This window comes from Channa argus, chromosome 21 (genome assembly GCF_033026475.1).
Source record: "Channa argus isolate prfri chromosome 21, Channa argus male v1.0, whole genome shotgun sequence".
In the NCBI taxonomy this organism is placed as follows: Eukaryota; Metazoa; Chordata; class Actinopteri; order Anabantiformes; family Channidae; genus Channa; species Channa argus.
The window spans coordinates 11552903-11577934 of NC_090217.1; the positions used below are offsets into that span (position 1 = coordinate 11552903).

At 41.5% G+C, this 25032-nt stretch overlaps 1 protein-coding gene across 15 annotated transcripts in view; it reads right to left on the bottom strand.

The window, feature by feature from the left end:
- The window catches only part of foxp2 (forkhead box P2), a 112288-nt gene that overhangs the window by 60282 nt on the left and 26974 nt on the right, over window positions 1-25032 (bottom strand). For 7 of the 15 annotated variants that reach the window (XM_067490168.1, XM_067490165.1, XM_067490160.1 and 4 more), the window contains one exon: window positions 10738-10924. The exons of 2 other annotated variants lie outside the window; for them this stretch is intronic. In XM_067490168.1, the coding sequence (XP_067346269.1) occupies window positions 10738-10914 (177 nt within the window). In that variant the 5' untranslated portion in view covers window positions 10915-10924. Of the gene's footprint in view, window positions 1-10737; window positions 10925-19742; window positions 19917-21312; window positions 21652-25032 lie in introns of those variants that run through there. 6 more of the 15 variants (XM_067490162.1, XM_067490164.1, XM_067490170.1 and 3 more) reach the window with 6 other exon arrangements.

A 25032-nucleotide genomic window follows, 5' to 3' on the forward strand; every position in this document is an offset into this window, starting at 1 on the left:
GGAAGCGCTTTAGATTCTGGCAACTGAGAACCTCCGCAATATGCTATCACAAAGAGGAAGAAAAAGAGAGACAGAGAGAAATAAGAGAAGAGACCAGAAAAAGTATTTGCAAGTCAACTGTTGTCTTTGCAAAGCTAAGCTAGTATGAAGTATGAGTGCAGAAACCTAAACCTGTAGCCACACAGAAACACATAAATACACACATTCTCTCTCTATGACACACACTTGCCCTCTCCTCTGAGCGCTTGATTTCCTCTTCAGGTGATTATGATCTCTCTCCTTTTCACAGCTCCAGGAGAGTAGAGGTCACACAGCTGGATGAATACCTGATATGAAATGTTGCATTTAGGCCAGCTGTAGTTCATTTAGAAAAGGGACTGAGCCTAGTGGAAAAACTGAAGCTGTGGCATGGGAAGAGCTCAACTGCTTCCACCTAGCTGCTTGTAAGCAGTACACCAATTATCTTTCAAATTGACAGTGTGACACTATATAAAAAATAACTATATGCGGAGCGTAGCTATTCGGTCAGCTATATTTCAGCACAAACTAGGAGTTTCCTCATCATTCTTGTCAGAGGATCAGATACAGAATGAAGTTGCTTTTTATGGATCTTGTCTCTGTCTTTGTTGACAAGGCCTTATTAAGAGGCTCCCGCTGCAAAAACATGGCCAGAGGCGACTGGCTGACTGTGGCACCAGATCGCAAGCAGCCACCGCGACAGAGATGGTTTAATGTAGAATGCCAATACCGACAGCCGGTGCTGAAAAGATGAATGGCCGAACACGTCCACTCTGCTTGAGACCCCCACACACACAAACAAAGATATATAAAGGTAAGTAAGTGGTTGGGTAAACCCTAACTCATTTCGGCTGCTCCATGTTGGGTATGTAAGCTGCGTTTGCCTTCCACTGAACCACTGATAAAACACACTTAACATGAACACAACACATATACCCAGAAACAAAAAACATTTATTAGGAAGAACAGAAACATTTCAGTATGCAGACACAGTGTCATCCATTTTTGGCTGATGTCACTTACAATCCACAGTGTTTGGGTGTGCATGTGCACTGACCAAAGCAACTGTACACCTGTTTAGTGCATGTGTATTGGACCCTGTCTTGGGAGCTCTGCTGCTGCAGCTCAATAGCAGGAGTGTCTTTCTGTCTCGCCCTGCAGAGGTTAAGTGCTGAGTATAAGTGTTACCCTGCTGCAGAGTCGATGAGAGAGCACCCTGACCTTATCTGCATGGCCATCACTGAATTTTGAACACTTGACAAAACAATTATTGGTACATAATGTAAACAGAAAAGATCCTGTATGTTTATTTACAGACAATTTCTGTCATTATGTTTGTGTTATGTTATACTGGATATTATAAACTATATGATAATTTATTTCTCGTATCAGAGAGAGGAGAAAAGTTCTAGATAATTGTAATTGTAGTTACATAGTTGATTAAATATATACAGTAGGTTTACATCCACTTTGTTTTGTCATTAACACCCTGTTGCTTCGGTCAAGCTGTTCTCCATTGAGGGTGAACTGCATTCACCAGTGGAAGGGCCACTTCCACTCACATTCACTCTCCCTGCATTTTCTTATTCTCTTTGCTTATGGAACACCTTTTTTTCCCCTCTGCTCCTCCTCTTCTCTCTCTTTCTATCTTCCTTTCACCATGAATTGTACCTTGATGGTTGTCTTGTGAATATTACATTTACAGCAATGTGTGTCTGACCTTTAAATGAGCTGTAGAAGATATAGTTATCTGCCTTCAACTCTGACACCCCACGTCTATCAATCAGCGTTCCACCAACCTAACCAGAACAGGTTGCGATACTGAGCAGGGTCTGGTAAAAATGTGTTTGCGTGCCTCACTGTATGTAACTATCTGCTCATGGAGAAAGGCAGCTATCACAGATGCAGAGTGACTGGGGTTTTGCAGGCAAAGAAGCTTGGGAGAGTCCTACTGATAAAAGTGTAAAACTGCATAAGGTTTGTCACAAATACCCCCCCTTTCTGAGAGAGAGAGATGTTAAACTTTTTTTTCTTCTTTATTCTGCAACCAGGCTGACTGAGCTTTACTTCCATAAACAAAGCCTTCTACAGCAGCATCCTATATCACGCTTCTGAGAACAAGCAAGCGTGAGCAGAGTCATACTTCTTTAGTTTCATTCTTGTTCTGTGCTCTTTTCCAAAGGGCTAATCTACATCTTTCATTGAATCAAGAATGGAAATTCACAAGAAATGCTTCTTTTTCAATTTCATGCTGAAGTAGCTCAAGTTAGTGGATGTAATTTCTCCTAACAAGAAAATTTATCACTCTGTTGCACACTTAGTCCGCCTATGTGAGTAAGGGGCCTCCTTTCTGCATTTTTTTAGGCTTTGATAAATGTGCCAAAAGCATGATCACTCCCTTCATAGCACCCCATACAAGGACAGAACAATTACAGTGGTTATTAAAAAAATAAAACCTCTGGTTGAAATATGTATGAAAGATAAATGACATATCATTTAGGACTGTGGTGAAAGCATTACAAAATTAAGCAAGGACTAAGCCAGAGGGGATGGGGGTTACTTTACACATATTGTAGGGATTTCAACTTCTGAGTGTGAGAATTATGTCATGGTAGAGAGCTTGTTTGCATACTGATAGCTTACATGAAGATAATGGAAAAAGCACAAAAAGATAAAAATCACATGCAGTTTCCAGCTATTTTCAGAAGGCTTCTGTCCTCTCTCATTTAAAACTACCTTCTAAAAATTTCCGGGAAAGGCTAAAGATGCAACAAACTCTAACAAACCCATATGAAGTTTTGTGCAAATTGTGATTATCAGGTTTTACGCTGAATTGGATGATGAAGTCCAAACAGGTGAAAAGGAATGCATGAAGAACAGTATCGCTGAACCAATACCACGCATGGCCAAGCCAGCCGGCTAATGTATATTTATCATGTAAACTTCTGATAAATGCATATGCAGAAACAATCAAATCTCTGGGTTTCCATTGGAAGATTTTGCACCAAGCGTGAAACCAATATCAGCTTAGTGTCTAGTCAAGCTTGAAGTGCTTCGCCTAGATCACAAAGCATGTTCTGCATATGCTCATGGGCGTCACTTTTATCAGGGTGGAACAAGCAGCTTTCCAGTGCTATCGCTGATCAATTCGCACGAGTTAAGTCCCCCAGTGTGGGTAAATAAGCAGTGGTTAGGTCCTGATGAGAAATGGCAGGTTGTTTGAGAGGGAACATAGGCTGGAGAGAGGTGGCCCTGTCTATCTCTGCTGCAATGGATTCCTACTGTGACTTCCATCATTAACCTCGAACTAGAGTACATCTTATTCTCCCTATCTGCCATCTGAAACTAATCTTCAGTTTACTGGCCCAAAGGACTCGACTGTGAGTGTATTTTGTTTCATCAGTCACATCTGCAAACTTAATACGTTAAACTGTCTGCTCTATTTGCCCACATTTAAAAACCTAGCAACTATATGTCAGACATTTTTTCAAAAGTTGTGAATGATACGGATGTCATTCCACCTTGACAGCAAAGGGGGGTCCTGACCTTCACTGATACTCTGTAAAACCCGGCAGAATCAGCTCTAAAGCCTGCAGTGAAGAGAGCCAAAGCCAGCACTAAGTGACATGTCAGTCAGTTCGTCTGTTTGGAGCCTTCAATTCCCCGCGGGCTGAGCTTATTTACTGCATTTGTATGAAAAGCTGTGAAGAGGAGAGGGCTGAGAGCCTGGCTGGCTCTCTTACATATGTATACAGTGTTTGGAGGCAATGCGTAAAGAGCATCTCTCCTTGCAGCCTGATAGCGTCACAACTACAAACAACTTGGGAGAAGGATAGAGCCATTTATATATTCAAAAATGGGTCAGGGATGAAGGTAATCGGAGCAGCAGAGAGTGTTAACAAGTGCAAAAAAAAAATAAAAATAAAAATGAGGAAGAAGAACAAGAAAACACTGATGGTACCTTGAATCTATTCAAGGTTCCGGGTACACATTAGGAAAAAACCGAGCAACAGTGACATAGTAATTCTTGCTAGTCATCTTCGTATTTGAAGGCATTTCAATATTAGGTAGCGAAGGGGAGGGGGGGTATACACAACAAACCATCAGACATGCGTTTCAGAGTCTGATTTGTTACTATTCATGGCTAAAGCAGAGAGGAACTGTAATACTAGACATGCTTGTTAAATTCACAACACTCCAAAGCTGCCTTCTAGCAAATCCTGTCTTTTGGTTGTCAGCTTAAGACACCCTGGCATATGCATATGTAGGATTTTTAAGCTCTGTTAAATGGATAGTGGTGTCGTGGCCGATCAAATGACTGTAAGCCACTTGGCTTTTTTTGAGGGGGAAGGGAACCAACAGGGGAGGCAGGCAGCAATGCGTTTCTGTGCATGCATCAGCTTTCTCCATCCTACTCTTTACTCCACATTAGAGCAAAACTGAGCCATTTGCAAGTATGTGTTCAGGCTGTGTGTGACAGTTACACTCCAACCAGTCATATTAACGACTGGTACTCTGTTTAAGCCAATGACAGAGGAGTGGCAACAAACAATGACAGAATGCCTGTTTTCGATTGTGAGGCCGCGAACGATGATACGCCATTCACCACCAAGGCAGTTTGTAAATAAATTATTGTGAAGGGTATTGAGCTGGAGCAATTGCTCAGTCCCCTCAGAGCGTGAGTGAGTGTGTGTCTCTACGAGTGTGTATGCCTGCTTGTATATGTGTTTGTGCTTGTGTGAGTGGACTTATAGATCCAGTGCCATTTATTTCCCAGAGCTGGAGCAGGGTAGTTAGGGAGGCGTAAAAGGAAATGAGTTGTGAAGTGGCCATTGATCCCGGCCTGCACTAGGTTGGCTAGAGACTGCAGGACTATTGGCCACAGTGTGTGCTCCTGAATGGCTGTCTCTTATTTAAACTGAGGTGGTTAACCCTGGCCCAGTTCATTTATAACTGGGCTAATGCGCTACACAGTAAAAAAAAAAAAGAAAGAAAGAAAGAAAAGAGAGAAAAAATGTACTAGGTCAAACAAAAGGCCTAACACTGAATGATGTCAACAGGCCTTCATCTAATGTTAATATAAATGTCATTGAAATATATGAAAACATCCATGTACATGTAGGTTCTGTTTTACTTTATTTCTTATGAGCAACAAAAAAAACACTGAAAAAAAAATGGCTTGTCAAAGCAAGTGACCTTTGTGACAGTGATGTGGTACCTTGTACAAACAAATAGCACACACACTCTTTCTCTACCCGTGCTGACCTCAACCTGTAGACTGCTTTGACTTCACCATTGTTTTCAACTGCTGGAGCATAAAAATACCCGCAAGTGTTTATTTCCAGCAGATTTCACTCTCTCATCCTCTCTTCTCAATTCTTCCATCACTCTGTCTGCCTCTCTCTCTCTCTTACTATCCCTTTCTCCTCGTCTCTTTTTCAACCCTTGCAGCTTGACATTTCGCCATGTTCTCAGGGGACTCCTGCACGAAATGGAGTTACTGGGAGAGTACCACTGTAAATTCCAGGAGGCCACATGTAATGTGTCTTAAACATAGATGGACAGCCCAGGTTTCAAGGAGCTGAAGAATGAGATGGAGGGAAAAAGGGGGGTAGAAAGGGACACAGAGGCAGAGGAAGAGGTGGTATCTAGATAGATAATAGAATAATACTGTGTTTTGTCTGGGGAAGGGCGAGCAAACAGTAGCTATGCTGTCATTCACACCCTATATCTTTAGTGTCATCGCAAAGGGGAAAACTACAGGCCTATATGTCACAGGCCTGTATGTACTATTCTTTAGGGACTGTCTGCCAATAGCCCGGCTTGAAATAAAAAGAAGGATGGCTCTTATTGTAAATAAGTCAGATGCAGGGATTGCCTTGGAAGTGCTGTCTTTTCACTGGAAGGGGAAATAATTTTACAAAGACATATGGCACAAGCTTCTTTCCTAATGCTTCTTCCGCCTTTCAGAGAACCTTATCGTCACACAGATGATGATGGTTAACAAAAGGCTCCTTTATGAAATCGTTCATATTTCAGCAGAGGTCTTTCTCCTGTCCTGAGAGGTGATTGATGCATCAGGATAGGACCAGTGTCTTATTTACACAGTTGAGTGGGGCAATCTCAGGCTTGAAAGATAAACCTAATGAGCTTCTTTGTGTAAGGGTGCAAATGAGAGACACCTCCCTCCCTCCTTCCCTTTTCCATCCAAAGGGACAGTCTGGGTGATTAGGCCTTTAAATTATACTCAAGGGCAAAGCCTAGATTTGCATCTTAGGTGTGTGTGTGTGTGTGTGTGTCCGGTGTGTGTGTGTGTGTGTGTGTGTGTGTGTGTGTGTGTGTGAGTGTGTCTTCTCAAATGTGCTACGAAAAGAAAGAAAAGAGGCAGGTGAAGGGCAGAGTGAGAAAGACACTTGAGGCTTGTTTGTGGGAGGAAATGGTAGGTTAACAGTGTGTGTCAGTGTTTGAGAAAATTTACCTACACTAAACAACAAACTGGAGTTGTCCTAAGAGTGAGGTGGGCTCACACTTGTCAAACGAGCACACACAAACAAATGCACGCGCGCACACTCAGTCATTTTTATTTATTTATTTTTACCTTTTTCTTTGGGGTAACTTTCCCCCTAATGACTTTCATTTTAGGTAGAATTTCATTTGCCCGTAAATCCTAAATACTACCCATCACTTGCTGTCAGATTTCCCATCCCTTCTATTTCCCCAAGCTAAACAGCTAGGAAGGCAGGTTAATTGCTGTCACTCTCAAGTTGGACCACTGCCTAGCTCTCATGTAGCGGTAGGGGTAGCCTAGAAGTAAGATGGCACCTAGGCGCACTTATTGTAATTTATGTTAAATGCCGCAGTCATTTAAATAGGGTTGGATATTTTGCATTTTGCTGCATCATGTGCCTCAGGAAAACACAATAACTCCTACCTTGCCAGTTTACCAACATATGAATCTCTGCCTTCACCTCATGTAAACTGGATATTAGTAAGTAAATCAATATTTGTCCTAATAAATAATTAAAGAGGCAACCACAAGAACATGCTTGTGAAGTAAGAGGCATTTTGAAATTTTGTATTACTACCAAACATGTTACAATTTTGTTTACATTTAATTATTGATTTATCTAAATGAGTAGTATGATTGTCCCTACGCCTATACAAAGATCTTTCCTTAAATTGACATGACATGACCGCAATACATAAACCACGGCCTCCATATTGCTCTGCATATTAATACACTTTCTACAGTGGTGAGCACATTTAGAACTGGCAGTATCCCTGAGCATTGGCTCATCAATCCCACTGATAACCCTGGCAGGTTTAGTCTACAGACCACTGTAATCAACTAACAGGCTCATTATGGGACATTATGGTATGGATCCAAAGATCAATACATGGCTCCCATGTACATACAGTACATAGCAACATATAATATTAAAACATTAGACTAACTATGCCCAATGGTAAATTGATTAGTAGTATGAGCTAAGCACATTTTATTCTGCTCTTATTTTAACAAGGCAGCTTTTATAGTGATCATTTTAGCCTAGTAATTAGTGTTGAGCAACATTCATCATTTGCTCTGATACATATCTGCAGCTGGCAAATTGCAATCAGATATAGTGGGTATCTAATCTGTGATCTCAAATCAAATTAGGTCTATTTAGACAACCTTGGGAATGGGGTGACGAAGCCCTGACAGAAATTAAGGGCTGGGAATTTAATTGTGACACCATGGTTATTATTCAGATACATGGATAACAGAGTGTATGGCTTACGACCTGAACACAATGACCTCCATAAATAACAATAATTAGTAGAGGTTATACACAAGACCTATTCAAAACAAGCATTATTTGTTTTGCCAGTTAGAAAAGCTACACTATCAATATTTGAATATGGAATAGCTCCTGCGTGTGTCTTGATCTGTGTCCTATCAGCCTTTGGCTCAATCTATGGCGACGAGACCTTAAGATGCTGCTTTTCTAATTATAGCTGCAGGTGGTATTTTGGAGCTGCTAGGTAATGGCAGGACCCACAGGGATAGTGGAGAATTCATCAGTGCTTATTATTAATCATCCCCCCAGCAGCGTGATGAGAGACTGGAGCCTCTATACCCACTGGACCACTCAATGTCATTCCAAATATGGGTGGAAAATTACACCCAACAGTCCTCCTTCGAAATGGACTGTGAGCAGACATGGACTTGAATCTTTAGCTGCACACAGGTGCAAAAAAGGTGCATGGATAGATGCATGCATATAAGACTCCACAATATCCATGCTTCATACACACATATAAGCTGTCACTTACTTCCAAACACCTGCCGACATAACAATCGCTTTCTTCAGACGAACATGCTAGCAACTGCAAAACAGCACTGCTCTGTACTAACAAATGTAGGTATAAAAAAAAAAATAAGGACCTTTCGTTTTTTTTCTTGGTCTGCATTCTCTCCACCAAAGAGATGCAGTGTGGGCACGCCACAGGAAGTGTGTGTGAAGTTAACAGCAGATGACCTCTGTTTTAAAAAGCCTCCAGAGACCTGTTAGCTGGACTGCTCATTTCAATGTGTCTGTCTCGGGGCTGGGAGAAGGCTTGGACTGGCCTCTTTACAAGACACACACTGTCACACACTACTCTCCAACCCCTCAGCCACACATCCACTCCAAAGACTTAGCTGGAGATTTTTTGCTTACTTTGTTCTTAACTCTAAACGGGGCCTTTTATTTAAAGACAAGACTTTGTTTGATACTTTGTTTTCAGGAGACACACACACACACACACACACACACATTTCTCTACTCATTTCAGATTGGAAATGTAATTTAATTTATGTCACACTTTAAATTAATTAATTGAGACATACAAAATACATAAATTAAAAACACTACTACACCAGAAACAAAGATTAACAACCCTACAACTCTTTCCAAGACACACTTGATGTGAAGGCTTTCTTGTGCAGCTTCATAGTACCGTTTAATTCTGCTTTCTTTCAATTTTGCCCTCTATCTGCAGAGAGTATCAACACAGTTAAAAGGCTGTTCTCTACAAACCTGCTGTACACCTTCAAATGTAAAAGAGTGATGATAGAGAAAGAGAGAAAGTCGACCCCAATCAGGTGCCTGTGTGTGAAGAGCAGTGGAGTAGTGATAAATGTGAGGCCATAGGGCTGTGATGCTGATGCCACCAGCAGGACCAGGGAGGTTGTGCTTAGGATAGAAGATGTGGCTTCTATGGTCAGGGCATGGGGGATGGATGAGGTGATGGTGGGGGTAGAGGTGCGGAATGGGGGCTGGGGGGGCTGCAGGACATGCTTAATTTTGCTACACTGAATGCCCCTACATCGCATCTATTGTGCTGCCCTCACCAAAGTGACTACAGGGCTTCAACTGCCTCCAAACACACACACAAACACACACACACACATAAAAAATCCACGCTTGCATGAAAATTCCCATCAAGCCAAAAGGACAGCACGCATCATTACAAACCCACGGCGTTGTCCCTCATCCGCCCTAAAGCACGGCCCTCCGACCTCATCTCCCACTGCTCTTTTGGCAAACTGTCAAAGCCATCATTCACCGTGAAAAGACACGAGAGACACTTGACTCCTTCACTCTGCTGGTGACTTGACTTTCACAACTCCTGCTCCCTGTCCACCCCACCCCCTTGCAGCCTATTTATCCTCAGCTTGTTGCGACTGAGACGATTAGAGTGAGTAAATTAAAGTTAAAGTTAAATATAAAGAAACTTAGAAAAGCATCAGATATTTTTAATGTGAATAGTTAGTGGTGTTTCCAAGCAAAACAACACTATAAAATAAATACAAACAATAATAACAAAAAGTTGGAGACCATATTATCAAGTCAGTCAGAGAACAATATTAGTGTTTAGTTAAAAAAAAAAAAAAAAACTAAATTTCTAGTTGAAAAAACAAAACAAAAAAACAATGTGATGGAGACAATGTTTGCAAATTGGTCTTTCAAAAGTATCCCAGTCAAAGGTTCCTCTGCCGCTGGTGGGTCTGTGGTTAAAGTGCCTCTATGTGTGCGTAAGACTCCAAGTAGTGTGTGCCGAGTTAGGAGGCCCTCTGGTGGATACAGCATTGCTATTACAGACAGACACACACACACACACACACTACACAAACTGTTCCGTACAATGCTCTAATACACACGCTCTTTCCCCTTTTCCATTTCTCATGCACACTTGCATGTGCACACACACACTGCCATGGCCTCACATGGATTCCCAGATACTCTGTATACATACAAATTTATATGTCAATGCAAAAAAAACAAACAAAACAAAAAAACAACACACAATCTATACCCAACAAAAACAGTCAATGCAAAACATTTTCATCTCTCTGCATCAGCCACAGCTTCAGGGAAAATATGCCGACAGCTCAACAAACTAACGAGAAAATTTACCAACAACACAAACAGGCAATTATACAAACAATGTTTTTTCCACGTACTAAAAAAAGCACAAAATAGAACGAAAAAATACAGCATAATATTTTAATGTGCCTCCTGCCTATTTAGAGAACCCCAGCGCTGCCTGAGAAGAGAGCAGAGCAGTGTGGGAGAGCGAGGGGATAACAGAGTGAGAGAGAGAGAGAGAGAGAGAGAGAGAGAGAGAGAGAGAGAGAGAGAGAGAGAGAGAGAGAGCGGAAGAGAGACGAGACGGGGGAGAAACACAACTTACCTGCTGTTGTTGCAGATGCAGCAGCTCGACTGTGCTTACTTCGCTGCTCGTGTCACCAGCGCTTGATCTCCCATCTCTACTGCCAGCCTCTAATTGGCTGCTGCTTAGGGTGCTCATTCCATTTTGACTCATTGAACTGTTGCTTATTGTCTCTGTGGCCGACTCCTGCATCATCATGATTTAAAACCTAGAAGTGATTAAGAGGCACCGGTTAGGGCTCTTCTTGTTACAATTCCCCCCTTTTTCCCTCCTATTTTTTTTTTAACGCTTCCATTATCAAGCCCTCAGTCTCCCTCTGCAAATTAAAGCATTTAAAGAAGAGGGAGGGGGATCGAGAAGGGGGGGGATGCAGGAGGAGCAATTATGCATTCATTGTGTAAATGAAGCAATACAAAGAGATGCACGTCCTGGTGCTATTTGCAATAAGAGAGGATCTTAAATGTACCAAATGGTTTTATCCCATAAATTTTGGGCATAAATCAAAGCATCTGTCTTACGAAATAAAGTTTTATTAATATTGTCAAAAATATATAAATAATAAAATATAAAATGCTACGCAAAAAATATATGATTCACAAATAAGTACTTGTTTAATTCTTAATATCTCCATTACACCAGCAGGACATCACAGACAAAAAAAACGATCCGTGGCCACTCCTAAAATATTTGCCGTCTTGAAGCTGTCAGATTTTTTTTGTGTGTCGCATCTGAATGAAGTTACCTAATGACGCAAAGCTAATCATGCAAAATTAAAATTTGGTGTTGGGGAAGAAGAGGAGGAGGAGGAGGCACCAAATCACATGGTGCAGGGCTAGTGATGAACACTATAATGGGTTTGTCATCTTTGCTGTGGCTAAATAAAATCTGCCTTGCAGGCTTCTTTAGACGCACGTTGCTCATATGTCATTTATTGGTTTGATTCCCTTTTTTTTTTTTCCTCTTTCTTCTTTAATCAAACCTCATGTATTCATTTATTTTGTGAGATTAAAGAAAGAAAATCATCTGTGCTTTCAAACTTAAAACCAGATGATGAGCTGCAATCAAAGTTGGTGGTGAGAAATTTTGAGTCCACGTCAAAATTTAAACGGAGTAAATACATAAGATAATGAATTAATTCTATCAGCAATTACACGATATGGAAAACCAGTGAGAGAGGAAAATGAAGGGAATAAGAAGAAAAAAAAAACTCTCGAATATCACTAATGATTGTGCTAAAAACAGCATAAATTATGCATATTACCTCCTCTCTCTCTCCAGTAATAAATGTTTTATCATTTTCCCTTGCATTTAATGCTCTGTACCTTCACTGGGGCAGAGAGCAGCCCCAGAAACATCAGTCGACACTCTTACAATAAATAAAGGACACTAAAACTCAGCAAACGGCAACTCAAAATTCATTCCAGAATTATAAGTTGTGTTCTGTATACATGATGATAATCATTTTAATATTTAAAATTAAACTTAGGAAACATTTAAGACAATAAATATTTTAGAAGGTAAAAAAAATTGTGTAACTATCACTACCCTATTGAACGGTATGATTTCAAAAGCGGGAAGGCACGCCATTAATTTAATTCCTATTCCAACAGCAGTTGGGATTGTTTTAAATTTTACAATACAATCCTTTTTTTTTCCTCGATCACACATATGCAACAAAAGTAGAATGAATGATGTTTAGGATTGTGTGTGCATTTGTTTCCTGTTGCATGGGTACTGTGTGTATTCTCTGGCCGGTAAATACGGTTTTAATAGAAGTATGTGCACATCCTCACTATGTTTGTGTGTGCACGTTTGACGAGGGGCAGATACAGGACAGGCCTTAAAGGATGTCCACAGCCAGGATAAACAGGATCCAGGCAGGGAGAACAAACAGGGCTGAGCTGTTACACAGAGCAGGGTGACAGCTGCCCGGGACACAAGTAAATAGGACGCCAGGACAAGGCGTGCTTGTGAACAAACAGGCCCCTGTTTAACACTGCACCGTGCTCTACTGATGAAGAGAGACACAGAAATAAGACAGAGAGAGAGAGAGAGAGAGAGAGAGAGAGAGAGAGAGAGAGAGAGAGAGAGAGAGAGAGAGAGAGAGAGAGAGAGAGAGAGAGAGAGAGAGAGAGAGAGAGAGAGAGAGAGAGTGAGAGAGGAGTGGAGAGGGTGGGGGTGACAGACTGAGAGAGAGAGGGGAAAAGAATAAGAGAGTGAAAGAGAAAGAAAAGGAGAGTGAGTGGGAGGGAGGAAGGTGGTGGTGGGGCGAAGACTGGCACAATGTGACATCCAATCCGGTGATGAATCTCAGCATAAGAAACTCAAGGCTGCAGCCGAGATCAGCCGGCTAATAAGTATTCAAATTAGGCATAAATTTTACATGCCCAATGTTTAAAATATTCAGAGAAAGACTGTCTGATTGCCTTTACTACGATTTTATGAACATTCTAATGGAGCCTGGATCTTTCTTTTTTTCTGCTTTCTTTCTTCAACTGGCGATGAATGTTCAGAAAACTTGAAGATATATGAGACAAGAAAATAAGGATTTTTAATAACATTTGAATGCAAGGCAAACTACTTTTAAAGTCCAATAGAAATTGCTACTCAGATATTAACAAACCGATGAAATGTGATTTTAATGTGTGTTTCAATGGGGGTTATATATAAATAAAAAAAGAAATTTAAAAAAAAATCAACCGCATAATTTTGATCAAATATACAAACAATAAATCGCATATTAATTTTGGGGCTATAATCTCCCCTCCAAAATACCAAGATAAAATCTGTGCAATATGTCTAACTGCAACATAATGATAATGCAGATATATGCAAAGTATATTCGCAGAGATCAGATGGTGCTTTAACCTTAATGACAGCGGTGAGATAAATTAATTAGCCATCTAAAGGCATCATTCGAATCTGCCAATTAGAATGTCAATTAGAAACACAGCCAGGCTGCAATGATGAGCAGGCTACTGAGCTGCGTCTCTGACTGTGGGGGCGATGGGGCTGTCATCAACATACACATACATAGACACACACACAAAAAAACACACAGATAGTGACGATATTCAGCACCTGAGGGTGTGACTGTATGCAAGTGTGTCTCCACTTTTGTGCATGTGTGTACACCAGATTCCCCATGCCCTTTAACCTCTCCCTGAGGGGTACCAGCCCTAACCCCGGCTCAGGCTGTCCTAAACCAACTGGGTCGGAAGAAGCCACGCCACCCCCAGCTACAATAGCGACTGGGGCCCTTTCTCTGATCTGCGGTGTTGCAGGCAGCTTTAATGCCACACAAGTGAGGCTGCTGGATTACCTGCACGTGTGTTTTGACATCCTATAAATTGTCGGTGTCCTGCATTTCAACACACCCCCTATTTGATGCCATTTCCTCAAGCCATAATCTTCCAAGGAAGGAGAACCTAGACTACTTATTATTGTGATCGGAAACAGAGAGAAGGGCTGTTATTGCCCTGGTAATACACTGGTAATTCTGTAGATGTATAGCTTAGGGAAGTAAGATGATAGTGATACTAAGTGTTTAGGTTGTAGGGTGGTGGAAAGATAGTGAGAGACAGAGATAACTCGGCACTGTCTGAATTTACTGTCGTCAATGATCGCTGATGGCTCCAACATTTCTATTAAGTCAGACGCTCAATGAAAAGAAAGGCATCTCCTGATGAAGCGAAGATAGGCACAGACAGACACTTTATTTGCAAAGCTTCAGACCAACTCCAGCTTTTGTCTCATTCCTTGTGCAACCATACCCTTGCTTGCTATTCCTCTTCAGCTTGAACAAATATTTACACTTGAATCTTGCACTATGCAAATCTTTCTCTATCATCAGGGTATAGAAATCCGAGAAAGGGTCCTGACGACGCATTTGGCCCCAGAGATTGGGTGAATTTCTCCTCTTTCTTCCGAGAAGTGCCACAACAAAGGTGTGAGGAGAATTGAGCCTTTAACTGGCTCACACACACACTCACTCTCTTTTTCTCTCACTCCCACAGACACACGCGCGCGCACACACACACACACACACCTATCATTAAAGGGGAAAGAAGCAGCCCTCCATCTTTGTTTGCGAGCTCTAAAAGCCCCTAATGTAGCCTCATTACCTGGCCTGTCTCCCGCTCCATCATGTGCAGTAAACACACACTATGACACTGGCCATCCATCTAGTGAGAATACACAGCTGTCTGCTGTGCTCCAACACTGTCTGGGGGAACTTAACACACACACACACACACACACACACACACACACACACACAATTTGTTGTTAACACACAAGAGGTGTGTCACTCGAGTCTCTGGGCTATCCATTTTCAGTGTGAAGATGTTCTCTGCTGTGTATCTATCTAGAACACTGATCCATTCTTTCATTTTCTATGCATGAGTTGCAAAAAACATTTTCAGTAGGACAAGAAATAAAAAAAGGGGGTGAAAAAAAGTGTCCGGTAAATCTGTGATCCCAGACATTCATTATCAGTTCACATTTCAGGTGGCTGCCTGGAATTCTTTTGGTTTGTGAGATCAAAATAAAAAAAATAAATAAAAAAAATAATAGAAATTACATTTCACAGTCTGCTGACTTCTCACAGCTCCCTGATCAAGTCGAGATATGGTTACAATTTAAAATAATCACAGATTCTGTGCTTGAGTGAAATTAATTCATCATTGCCATAAGTTACTGTGCATACAAAATAAAGAAGTAACTAGGCAAGGGCAAGGGCTCACATATTCAATACTTCAGATTGCTCAATAAATCAAAATGCCACATGTGCGGACTAAAAAAAATGTGCTTAAAAACCACTGCATTTAAAAGTGATACATTTAAACAAAGACTAAATATTGCTGACCAAAAAAAAAGTTTGAAACAACTTAATCGGAAGCTCTATGCAAAGCATAATATAAATGTATGCCTTCAACTCATCTTTGGTTATGATCATATGTTTGTTTGTCTTTGGGTGTGTACTGTAATTCCTTTCCCGGTAGCATCTGGTTGCCACAGCTTATGGACACCACAAGCGGTTTATTACAGCCTTCCGCCTCAAGCGGTGAGTTTGGAGTTGCAGATGGAAAAACGACCACTTGGAAATCTGCGTTTGACAAAACCCAATCTGTCGGATTAAGCAAGGCAAGCCAGGCTGCCGTGCCGTAGAATTAAAAGCTTCCTTTTTGGCACTAAAGGGCCTCCATAAAAGAGCATTAATGACTACTTCTTATAAACCTGTGTATGGTAATGGTTTCTGCTCTCTGATAGACGAATTTCAAAAGTGCTTCACCAGTGAATGGAGATTGCTTTGGAAAGAAGGGGCTAAAGAAATCATATTTACAAAATCAGGAGTGGGGCCAAATGAAAGGAGATGAATATGAATAATGGACTTTGCTTTTTTTCGGGATTAACATTATTCAAAGCAACAGAATCAAATGTGGTTATCTCCTGTCCAATGAGCCCTACATTGACAAAACCTCAGTCATATTTCAATTCTTCATTTGAGCTGACAATAAATTGTAGTTCTGTGATAGGAGACATTCAGTCAAGAATGTTCAGAACTTAATTCTTTTCTATTTACAATAAGGAGATGAGACAGAATAAGATAAAAGACAGACTATTTGCCACAGTGTGTAAGTGTCCCTGAATGGCGTGCGAGTGTGTGTCAGAGTCAGTGTTTGTGGAGTACAGAAAGGGAACCGAGTGTAAAGTGCATGTTCAATTGTACGGTCTGCACAATGTCTCCTTAGAATCAAATGCAAGAGGCACTCATGAATAGTATGCATGATACTATGTTAATACTAATTCATTTTTATATGAATACACCCAGCTCTGAAATGTAACAATGACATAAGCAATATTTTACACCAGCTATCCAGTTACTAATAAAAAAGTCCAAAATAGAAAATGGTATGGTCAACCAACAAAAAAATAATTTAAATCAACACAGAGTTAATCAGAAAAAGGTGGGGAATATTTTAGGTTGATATGTGACAGTTCATCCAACTTCCTTTACCCCCCCTCTCAAAAACCTGGTCTGCAGCAATACATTTTTAAATGTGTTACTGAAGAACAGCACACACACCACAGAAGGAGAAAAAGAGGAGGAGAGAAACTAGTTTTCTCCTGCATTCAGGGGCATCCCATAACATTTATATGTTAGTCACCAGGCACCTCATTCTGCTGAAAAGGAGACAGCCCTGCCGCTCTGGGTGAGCAAGACAGTGACGAAAGCTGATCAGTCAGCTCTCATTTGCATATTTGCCAATTCCATTAATTAACTCGGCCCACCTAATCAGAGCTAATTGACCTATAAAGAGGGGAGGCCTCATTGTCTCATCCAATCATCTTTACCAAGTGTAGAGGAGGTGCGCCAGTAAATGCAGTGTACTTGCAACCTAACTGTATTTATAGAGCTCATACGTGGAAGTATTCCACTTATAAAAAGACATTTTATTCCGTAAGCGATAGCGACTGGGCTGACATGGAGTAAGACTTGGAAAACAAAAAGGAGAAAATGGATTTATTCTTTACGCCGCTCTCATGTTCTTGTTGAGGGGAGAAGAGAAAAATCAAAAGGAACTAATGACAGTGTCTGGCCTGACTCTCCGGTCCTCTCCACAGCGCGGCAGATCCAGCGGACAGGAGCAGGGAGCCGGTCGCGGCAAGCATAGTTACAGAGACATAGCTCATTGTGACATTTCCAGTTATTTCTGGTTGATTAGGGCCATTATGTCTCCAGCTCTGATTTATGTTGTCATTCCCCCTCAGCAGTCCTGCATCGATAGATCTTAATGAATTGGTAAATAAGGGTGAAGATTGCAGTTGACAACACCGCAACATTCCTCATTCATACCAGACAAGATTTATGTAACCAATTAAGAGCATAACGGGGGGGACTGGTCAGGAGAAAAATAATCTTTCTACAGGAAAATTACCAAAGTCTAACCCAGGACAAAATAGATAATGGGCAGTCTTTAACATCAGCTTAGTCACACTTTCTCAGTGCCCGGTTGGGGACTTGAAAACTGCTCAGAAAAAAGGATCACTCCTGCTCCTCTCAGGATTAAGAAATTGATTTTACAAAAATATACAGAGACTGGGTTGACAGTGTGTACTGCCTGACCGCTTGGCTGCATCTCTCCATTTTAGAAGCACATACGACTTTTCAGTCCACATTCAAATAATGTCTAAACCAAAACCTATGATGGAATCAACAGATTAAAAATTAAGCCCTTGCCAACAAAGCACCACTTTGATATGGAAATGTTAAATTCAAGAAGCCACTTCCCCCCCCCCCAACCCTTTAAAACAGAAGCAATGAAAATGAGAAGTGGCATGCATTTGTGTGTAGGTGTGTTTGGTGAGGGCACACAAATCAACTGTTCAATAAAAATAATCATTTGCATTTTTTAATAGTGTCGTATTTCCATTATTTAATTTCCCTACACTGCTGTTCTATGAATCTGTTAGCAGACAAATAAAGGCCCCTTGTCATTAAAAAAAATTCTGATAAAAGTGCTGATCATCAATAGCCAGCGACAGGCCAGGAAGACCCACAGGGCAGGAGTGAACAGAGGTGGAAAATTAAAGCAGAATGATACGGGAGCCGACTCCTTTCAGCCTCTCTCCCTTCAAGCACATGCAAATGAGACCGTGCTGCTTAACTGCATCATTTATGTGGATAATAGCGGCATCATCATTACGGGAACTCAAATTAAATTACATCACAATTAGCATAACAAAGTGATTGGTTAAACTTTCAAAACAAATAACGCAGCTCTGCTAATGAACGGTGTTAATTGGCCAGTGTGCCTTCTAAATAAAACATGTAGGTAAACATGTGTTTAAGTGAAACATTTTTAAAATTCATTTTCTGCTTTTTTTGTTTTTTCTAAACAAACGAGACAGATGTGAGAAAAAAGAAAGAGAAAAAGAAGAGAGAAAACTGAATATTGCCAGGGGGATTTGTAAGCTGAAATATAAAATGTGTAGCATTTAATTTTATTGCTCTTAAGAACCTATTATATGCCAGACTCTGGAGAACAATGTAAATTATCTGTCTTCAAAATAGAGTTTGGCCAATTCTCCATATGAACTAATCACATAGCTCATTATGCATTAGGGTATAAAATTATGAAGAGGAGTCCCTTTCGCATTCCTGCACAAAGCCTATGAAATGTTAATAATATGCCCACAATAGTCCAATACCATGCCTTGCTCACCCTCATCAATATTTAAGTAAACAAATTATCCCACTCGCCTTTGATAAAGATAATTAGTGCTTCACCGATTATCACTCTTGTGACCTCTCTCGTCTTCAAACTAAACATCTGCTCCAAAGAGTTTGGGTTTTTTTTTTCCCTAAACTGAAATATTGGAGAAAAACAAATAAATCAAACTTAAAGGAAAAGCTTTGTCTTCTCAAAACACATATCTGCAGCTGATATTTTAATATATGATTTTTATTAGCTTATAAAATGGTGGCTGTGTGCTTTTATTCTGCTGAACCACAGTGGTGAATCTCAAATCTCCGTCATCTTTATTTTAATGATCAATAATTAGCTTAGCAACCATGTAGCCAGATCTAAAATACAAACAAACAAAAAAACAACACCATAACACTTCAGCCAACTATTACAAGAGCAGAGCACAAACAAGGAAGCGTAAGTGAACTCTCTCACACACACACACACACACTCCCCCAAAACCACACCAGTGCGCACACACACTCACTTGCACGCATGCACACACACACCGAGCCATTCATCAGCACTAATTAAGCAGCAGATTAACAGAGCCCGCAGACCAAGGCTGCACTGTTACACAGTGGGACAACCAGCGGGGAAGGCAGGAGACACAGCCCGGCAATAAAACACAACCATTAAACACAGCCAAAAGCTTGGAGTCGACTACGGATGACAGAAGACTGATGGATGGGAGAATGGATGGATAGATGGATGGATGGATGGATGGATGGATGGATGGATGGATGACACAGTCCCCCTGACTTTTTTTTTTACCTGAAGGTGAGGACTGCCACAGAGCTTGACCAGAGAACCAAGTGCTTGGCTCTGCCCTCACCGAAGGTGTCTCGCAGTAACGGCCGCAAGTCGACTGGTGTCACTGCGTGGAGAGGCAACACTATCTGTGTCATCACTTCAGCCGTGTTTATGGGGGATGGCATCATAAACAAGCCAGTTCCCCCCTACACCACCCACCCAGCCCCCGCCCCGGTTCCCCCCACCGCTCCCTCACTCCTCTTCTCTCCCACTCTCTCGCCACCTCACCAACACCGTGCCATTCATGCATACTTAAATCACCCTTGCCCCATTCTAAAAAACGAAAGCCCAGACGCCTCTCCTGACAATTATTCTATCATTTCCAGTTGTCACTGTGGCAATTACTGACTGGGGCCCCCTGTGCAGGTCGGACATGCAGGCCCGATAGGAGAGGCTTGAGTTGGGGGAGCGAAGGCAAAGAGTGGGAGAGGTGACAGCGGAGGGAGTGTGCGTGTGTGAGTGTATCTGTGGGTGTGCATGAGTGTGCTTGAAAAGGGGGGACTGAACAAAATGGAAATTTATGACAGAGAGCGAGTGGCTTCTTTCTCTCCACACTGGCAATAATTAGACCATCATTTCTTTGCCTGATGAAATATATCACAATTACTGAAACACACTACTTCTCAATTCATTCCCCGTTTCATTGGGAATGAGAGGCACAGCAATTATTAGTTAGCTATCTTTTAATTTAGAGAATGACCTTCAAATCGGGTTCTATTTATATAAATGCTTTACTTTTTAAAGATAAGCATGAAGAAAATGTTTTGGCATTTGGGTGCAAAAGTGTGAGTGCACTTGTGTGTGTGTGTGTGTGTCTGTGTGTGTGTGTGTGTCTGTGTGTGGGTGGGTTCTGTGTGCGAATGAGAAAGTGTGTGTTTGTGAGAATGTGTGAGGGGATCTTCACACGGGGAGTGCTGTGACTCCTCGCAAGATGCTTACCGGCTCTCCCGTTGCACCTCGGCTGCATGCTTACTAGATACTTTGCGCTGCTCTCGCTCTAATCGCACATCTGCTTTTCTGAAAGCTCACTCTGTCTCCATTTCTCTCTTTCTTGTTCACTGCACACCCACATACACATACACAGTCTTACACACAACCTGCCGGACTGCCTCTCTATTCGCTCCGGTGTAGCCGGCATTGCTGAGATGAGAGGGGAACAGAGACAGAAGGAGGGCTGGAGGACGGCGCTGTGAGAGATGCATTCGTCGCAAAGGTATGTGTGCCTGGCTTTATTCTAATGCAGTTCACTGCTTTTCTTTTCAGCTCTGATTGTGTGCATGTCAAAGTGTGTGTGTATGTGTGTGCGCACGGATGTAAAGAGTCTGAATGGGATTAGTGAAGGGCTGAGCGGCAGCCAGTAGCCTCCACACCGGGCTCTGGAGAGTGTATAGGGCTCTTAAAAACAATTAGCCATATCACAACCATGCATTACCGAGTAACCCGCTATCACAAAGCACTGCTACAACACCACAAGTACACATCCAAACAAAGTCATAAATAGTTCATGACTGGAAAGGAGAAAATGACCTACCTTTTAAACAATGAGAGGGAAATCCACTCTCCACGGTAAGAAGCATTTGAAGAAGTATTCTCAGAAGCTTGGAAGCATTAGTGTGTATCAAAAATGAAAAGAGGGGAAAATGCCACTAGTAGAAAGAGCATCAAAAGTGGAAAAAATGTGAAAAAGAAAAAAAAAAAAAGTAGAGAAACTAGCTGACGCTTACTGTCAACGACATCACCAGAGAAGTATTTACAGCGGTATTTACAGTAGTGCAAGGGGAGAGCACCTCTGCCTGGTCACGTCTGAGAGACAGTTGCCGTTTCAGTGCTGCCTAATTAAAACAAGTCAGGCAGCCCTGCTGGATTGTTTTGACGCCTGAGGACCAATAGTACACAAAAACCAGTGGCTTGATCGGTGGGGTAGGGGGGCTGGTCGTTGGGAGAGGAGAGGAGGGGTGGGGGGTGGCGAGAGTTGGCAAAGGAATGGTGTGTGTGTGTGTGGGGGGGGTGTAAGTGTGTGCGTGCGCGCGTGTATGTCTGTGTGGGGGGGTTCAGAACAGGCGCTTTGTAGAGGAATCAGAGAGGGGAGGGGGACCACAAAGGTTTTGGGGAGACCACCACATGTCGAAACTGTCTCACTTTTTCAACAAAAGACAAAATACTAAGATGATACTTTTGCCACTGTGTTATCATCGCTGTCTACAAGCTACATAATTTTTTTTTTTGCATAAAAAAAAAAAAAAAATCAAAAATGACCTGGCCAAACTAAAAACTTCAACATATTGAATATTCACAGAGAAGATATATTAAAATAAAAGAAAATTTAAGTGTCAAACACAAAAGCTGAAAAATATTTCACAGATATTCTCTGCTACTTTTTCACAGCTTGGTTTACCACATGATAAAAGGCAACTGTGTCTGTACATGAGTCTTACATGATGATTCACATATCTGAATCAAGTCTCTCCGAATGATTTAGTTCAGTATCTCTAACTGGAACCGCAAAAACCACGGTCTCCCCAGCCTGCTAAAGAAGCCGACGAAAGCTGAAATAAGCTAGGCTCTGATGTGCTGGAGGTGATATATCGACATGTTTCCCATATTGTAAACAATGCACAATCAGGCAATCAGGCAATGAAATGGAACATTTAGGGCTAATGGTGTTTGCCAACCCTTTAGTCATTTTTTATTCCCTCCTCAGTCTTTTTCTTTCTCCTTTCCTCTCTTTCTCTCCCTCTCTCCCTTGCATGCCACAGATGTTTTTCTTAGTCGCTCCAACAGACAGGAATCTACTGGCAAGAAGAAAGGCTCGGTCTTCCCCAGGAGAGAAGAGTACAAAGCCCCCAGTCTGCACACAGCAGATGCAGAAAGGCAGTCCATCTGCCACCAGTTCACTGTGCCACATGGGCCGGAGAGATTTGATACAAAATATTACTTTTTTGTAATTTACATATGTTTTTGTCATATGCAGTACATAGAATCAAACACAAGCACACCCCTAAATATGGCAGAGATGCAAAATTATATTCACAGTTCACAATACTTTAACAGACACAAATGTGCAGACATATAGGCAACCACAGCATGGGGTTGTGGGGGATGCAAGAACTTTGGTAGATTTATTTAGGAAAAGACGTAGCCCCTAACGTTAGGTAAAGACCACTTGAACTCACAGCTCTGAGCAGTGCACTGGCATGATTTAACAAGCTCTGAATAACACATTATCTCCCTGGCTCCACTGGAGCATATTTCAGCCATATGATATCATTATTAAGAGACCAACACAGACCAAAAGATGTAGCATTTTCATTAGTGTCAACTGTCTGAGCTCTGAGGCAGAGAGGGTAAACACTAAACAATTGTGGCAGTGCGAGAGAGACCGTGGGAGTTGAAGCAAGCGGGAGAAAGAGCGAGAGGGAGATGACAAGAGTGCAAAAGCAACCAATAGAGAAAAAAAAGACAGCAACAGAGAGAGGCAAAGGGGGCTAACATTAAACAACTGCTGTTAATTGCTCTAAGCATCCACATTATGCCAGTAATTTCTCCCATTTCTCTTTCAGCGTAAAGGCTGCAGGCTAGAAAGCTCCTTTAATAAACTACTCAGAGTGCCTCACTGGAAAAGACAAACAAGAGGGCCCTGGCAATAGAAACATTCACCTCACTAGGGGGAATGCTATGCCTATTTCTACACATCTGTGACAATTGTGTGCCTCCTCCTTTCAGGTATTTATTCCCTATGTCTCTTCTTCCAGGGCTTTCTGCTGCCAAGGTCAACGCAGACAAACAGGCCCACCAGCGTCTTGATGTGGTGGCAGTAGAACAGCGAGAGGAGAAAGGGAAAGTAAAGGAGGGGGAGAGAGATAGACATGTGTAGTGGGTACAGTGGGGAGGGGTAATGGTGGCAGCAGCTGGTTACAACCTTGGCAGCAGCAGCAGCAGTGGGGGGGGAGCAGTGGATCTGAGATGCAGTGCAATGCTGTGACAACAATGGCAACGGATGTTGCTTCCAGTCTCCAGGCACTGTCACCATTTCCACAGTTTCCACACACATGCAAACACTACTAATAATTATTAATTTTCAAAAAATGCCATAATGCATTACCTGTGGGACATTTGAGAAAGTCAAACACTGGTTTCCCTCGACATTTATGTCACCAACACTTCAGCACCACCATGCCACCACAAAGTATACACACTGAAGTAAGGTTCATCAATCAGGGGCAGTCATGTGAATCACACCTTATTAATAACCCTTTAAAAACCATTAACCCCAAAAACTTGCATTATAATGAATGGAATTCAGTGAAATTCTTAAGAGACAAATGATTAATATATATGCTTAAAAAAATCATGCACAACCTTTTAAATACACAGAAGTGGAATCAGCAAACAGGACAAAGTGAAAGGTGGAAAGAGGAAAAGGCTGTGTTGCATTTTACTGTGACTGCAAGGGTTTTATTTATTAGAGCCCAAGTGCATCAATGATGTTCACTTTGCTAGGGAGGTTATCTATTTGACTTCCCTCGTCCATTCTCACATTTAAGAGCCAGTCAGACAAAATGAAGTGATTTCACCATCTGCTAAAATCTGCTCAACTGCCCCTAACAACTCCCACACACTCATAACCAATGTTCCCAAAGAGCAAAACACTACACATATGAAATAGAGCACACACATCAGCGCCATTCATTAGTTGTCACATAAATGTTCCACAAGCACAATTCATGAGCCACTTAGTCCTGCCTACAAATAAATACATTAAAAAGCCAAATAAGGCATAATGAGGGGGTAGGGCTCTTTTTAGTCCTGGGCAATGTTGATCACACGATATGTTGCTTATGGCCAGAGAGCAGAGACCATTATGGACCGGTGATTATATAAGTGGTTGGAAGGCAGCACCATTTTAATATACTCTACTTAAGCACCAGGGTATCCATGGCAACTTGCCTTGTACCGTGCATTCAGAAAATCCCTAATGAAATGCCTATTAAGTGGCTGATAATGACAGTGTCCCAAATATATTTGCATATGCACTGCAATCACATAGTAAATATGGCAATTTTGTATTGTTTGTGTGAAAATTTTTAGTGATTTGGGAATTGAACATTTTCCAAAATGAATAAATAAGGTTGTAAATATATGTCTCAGTAATGTTACAAATTAACTGTTGCCCATGGTAAGTACTGCTTTTAATAAAACTTGTGCAAGAAAAAAAAAATGGTGGAGATGGGTGTGAATTAAGACCTCATTG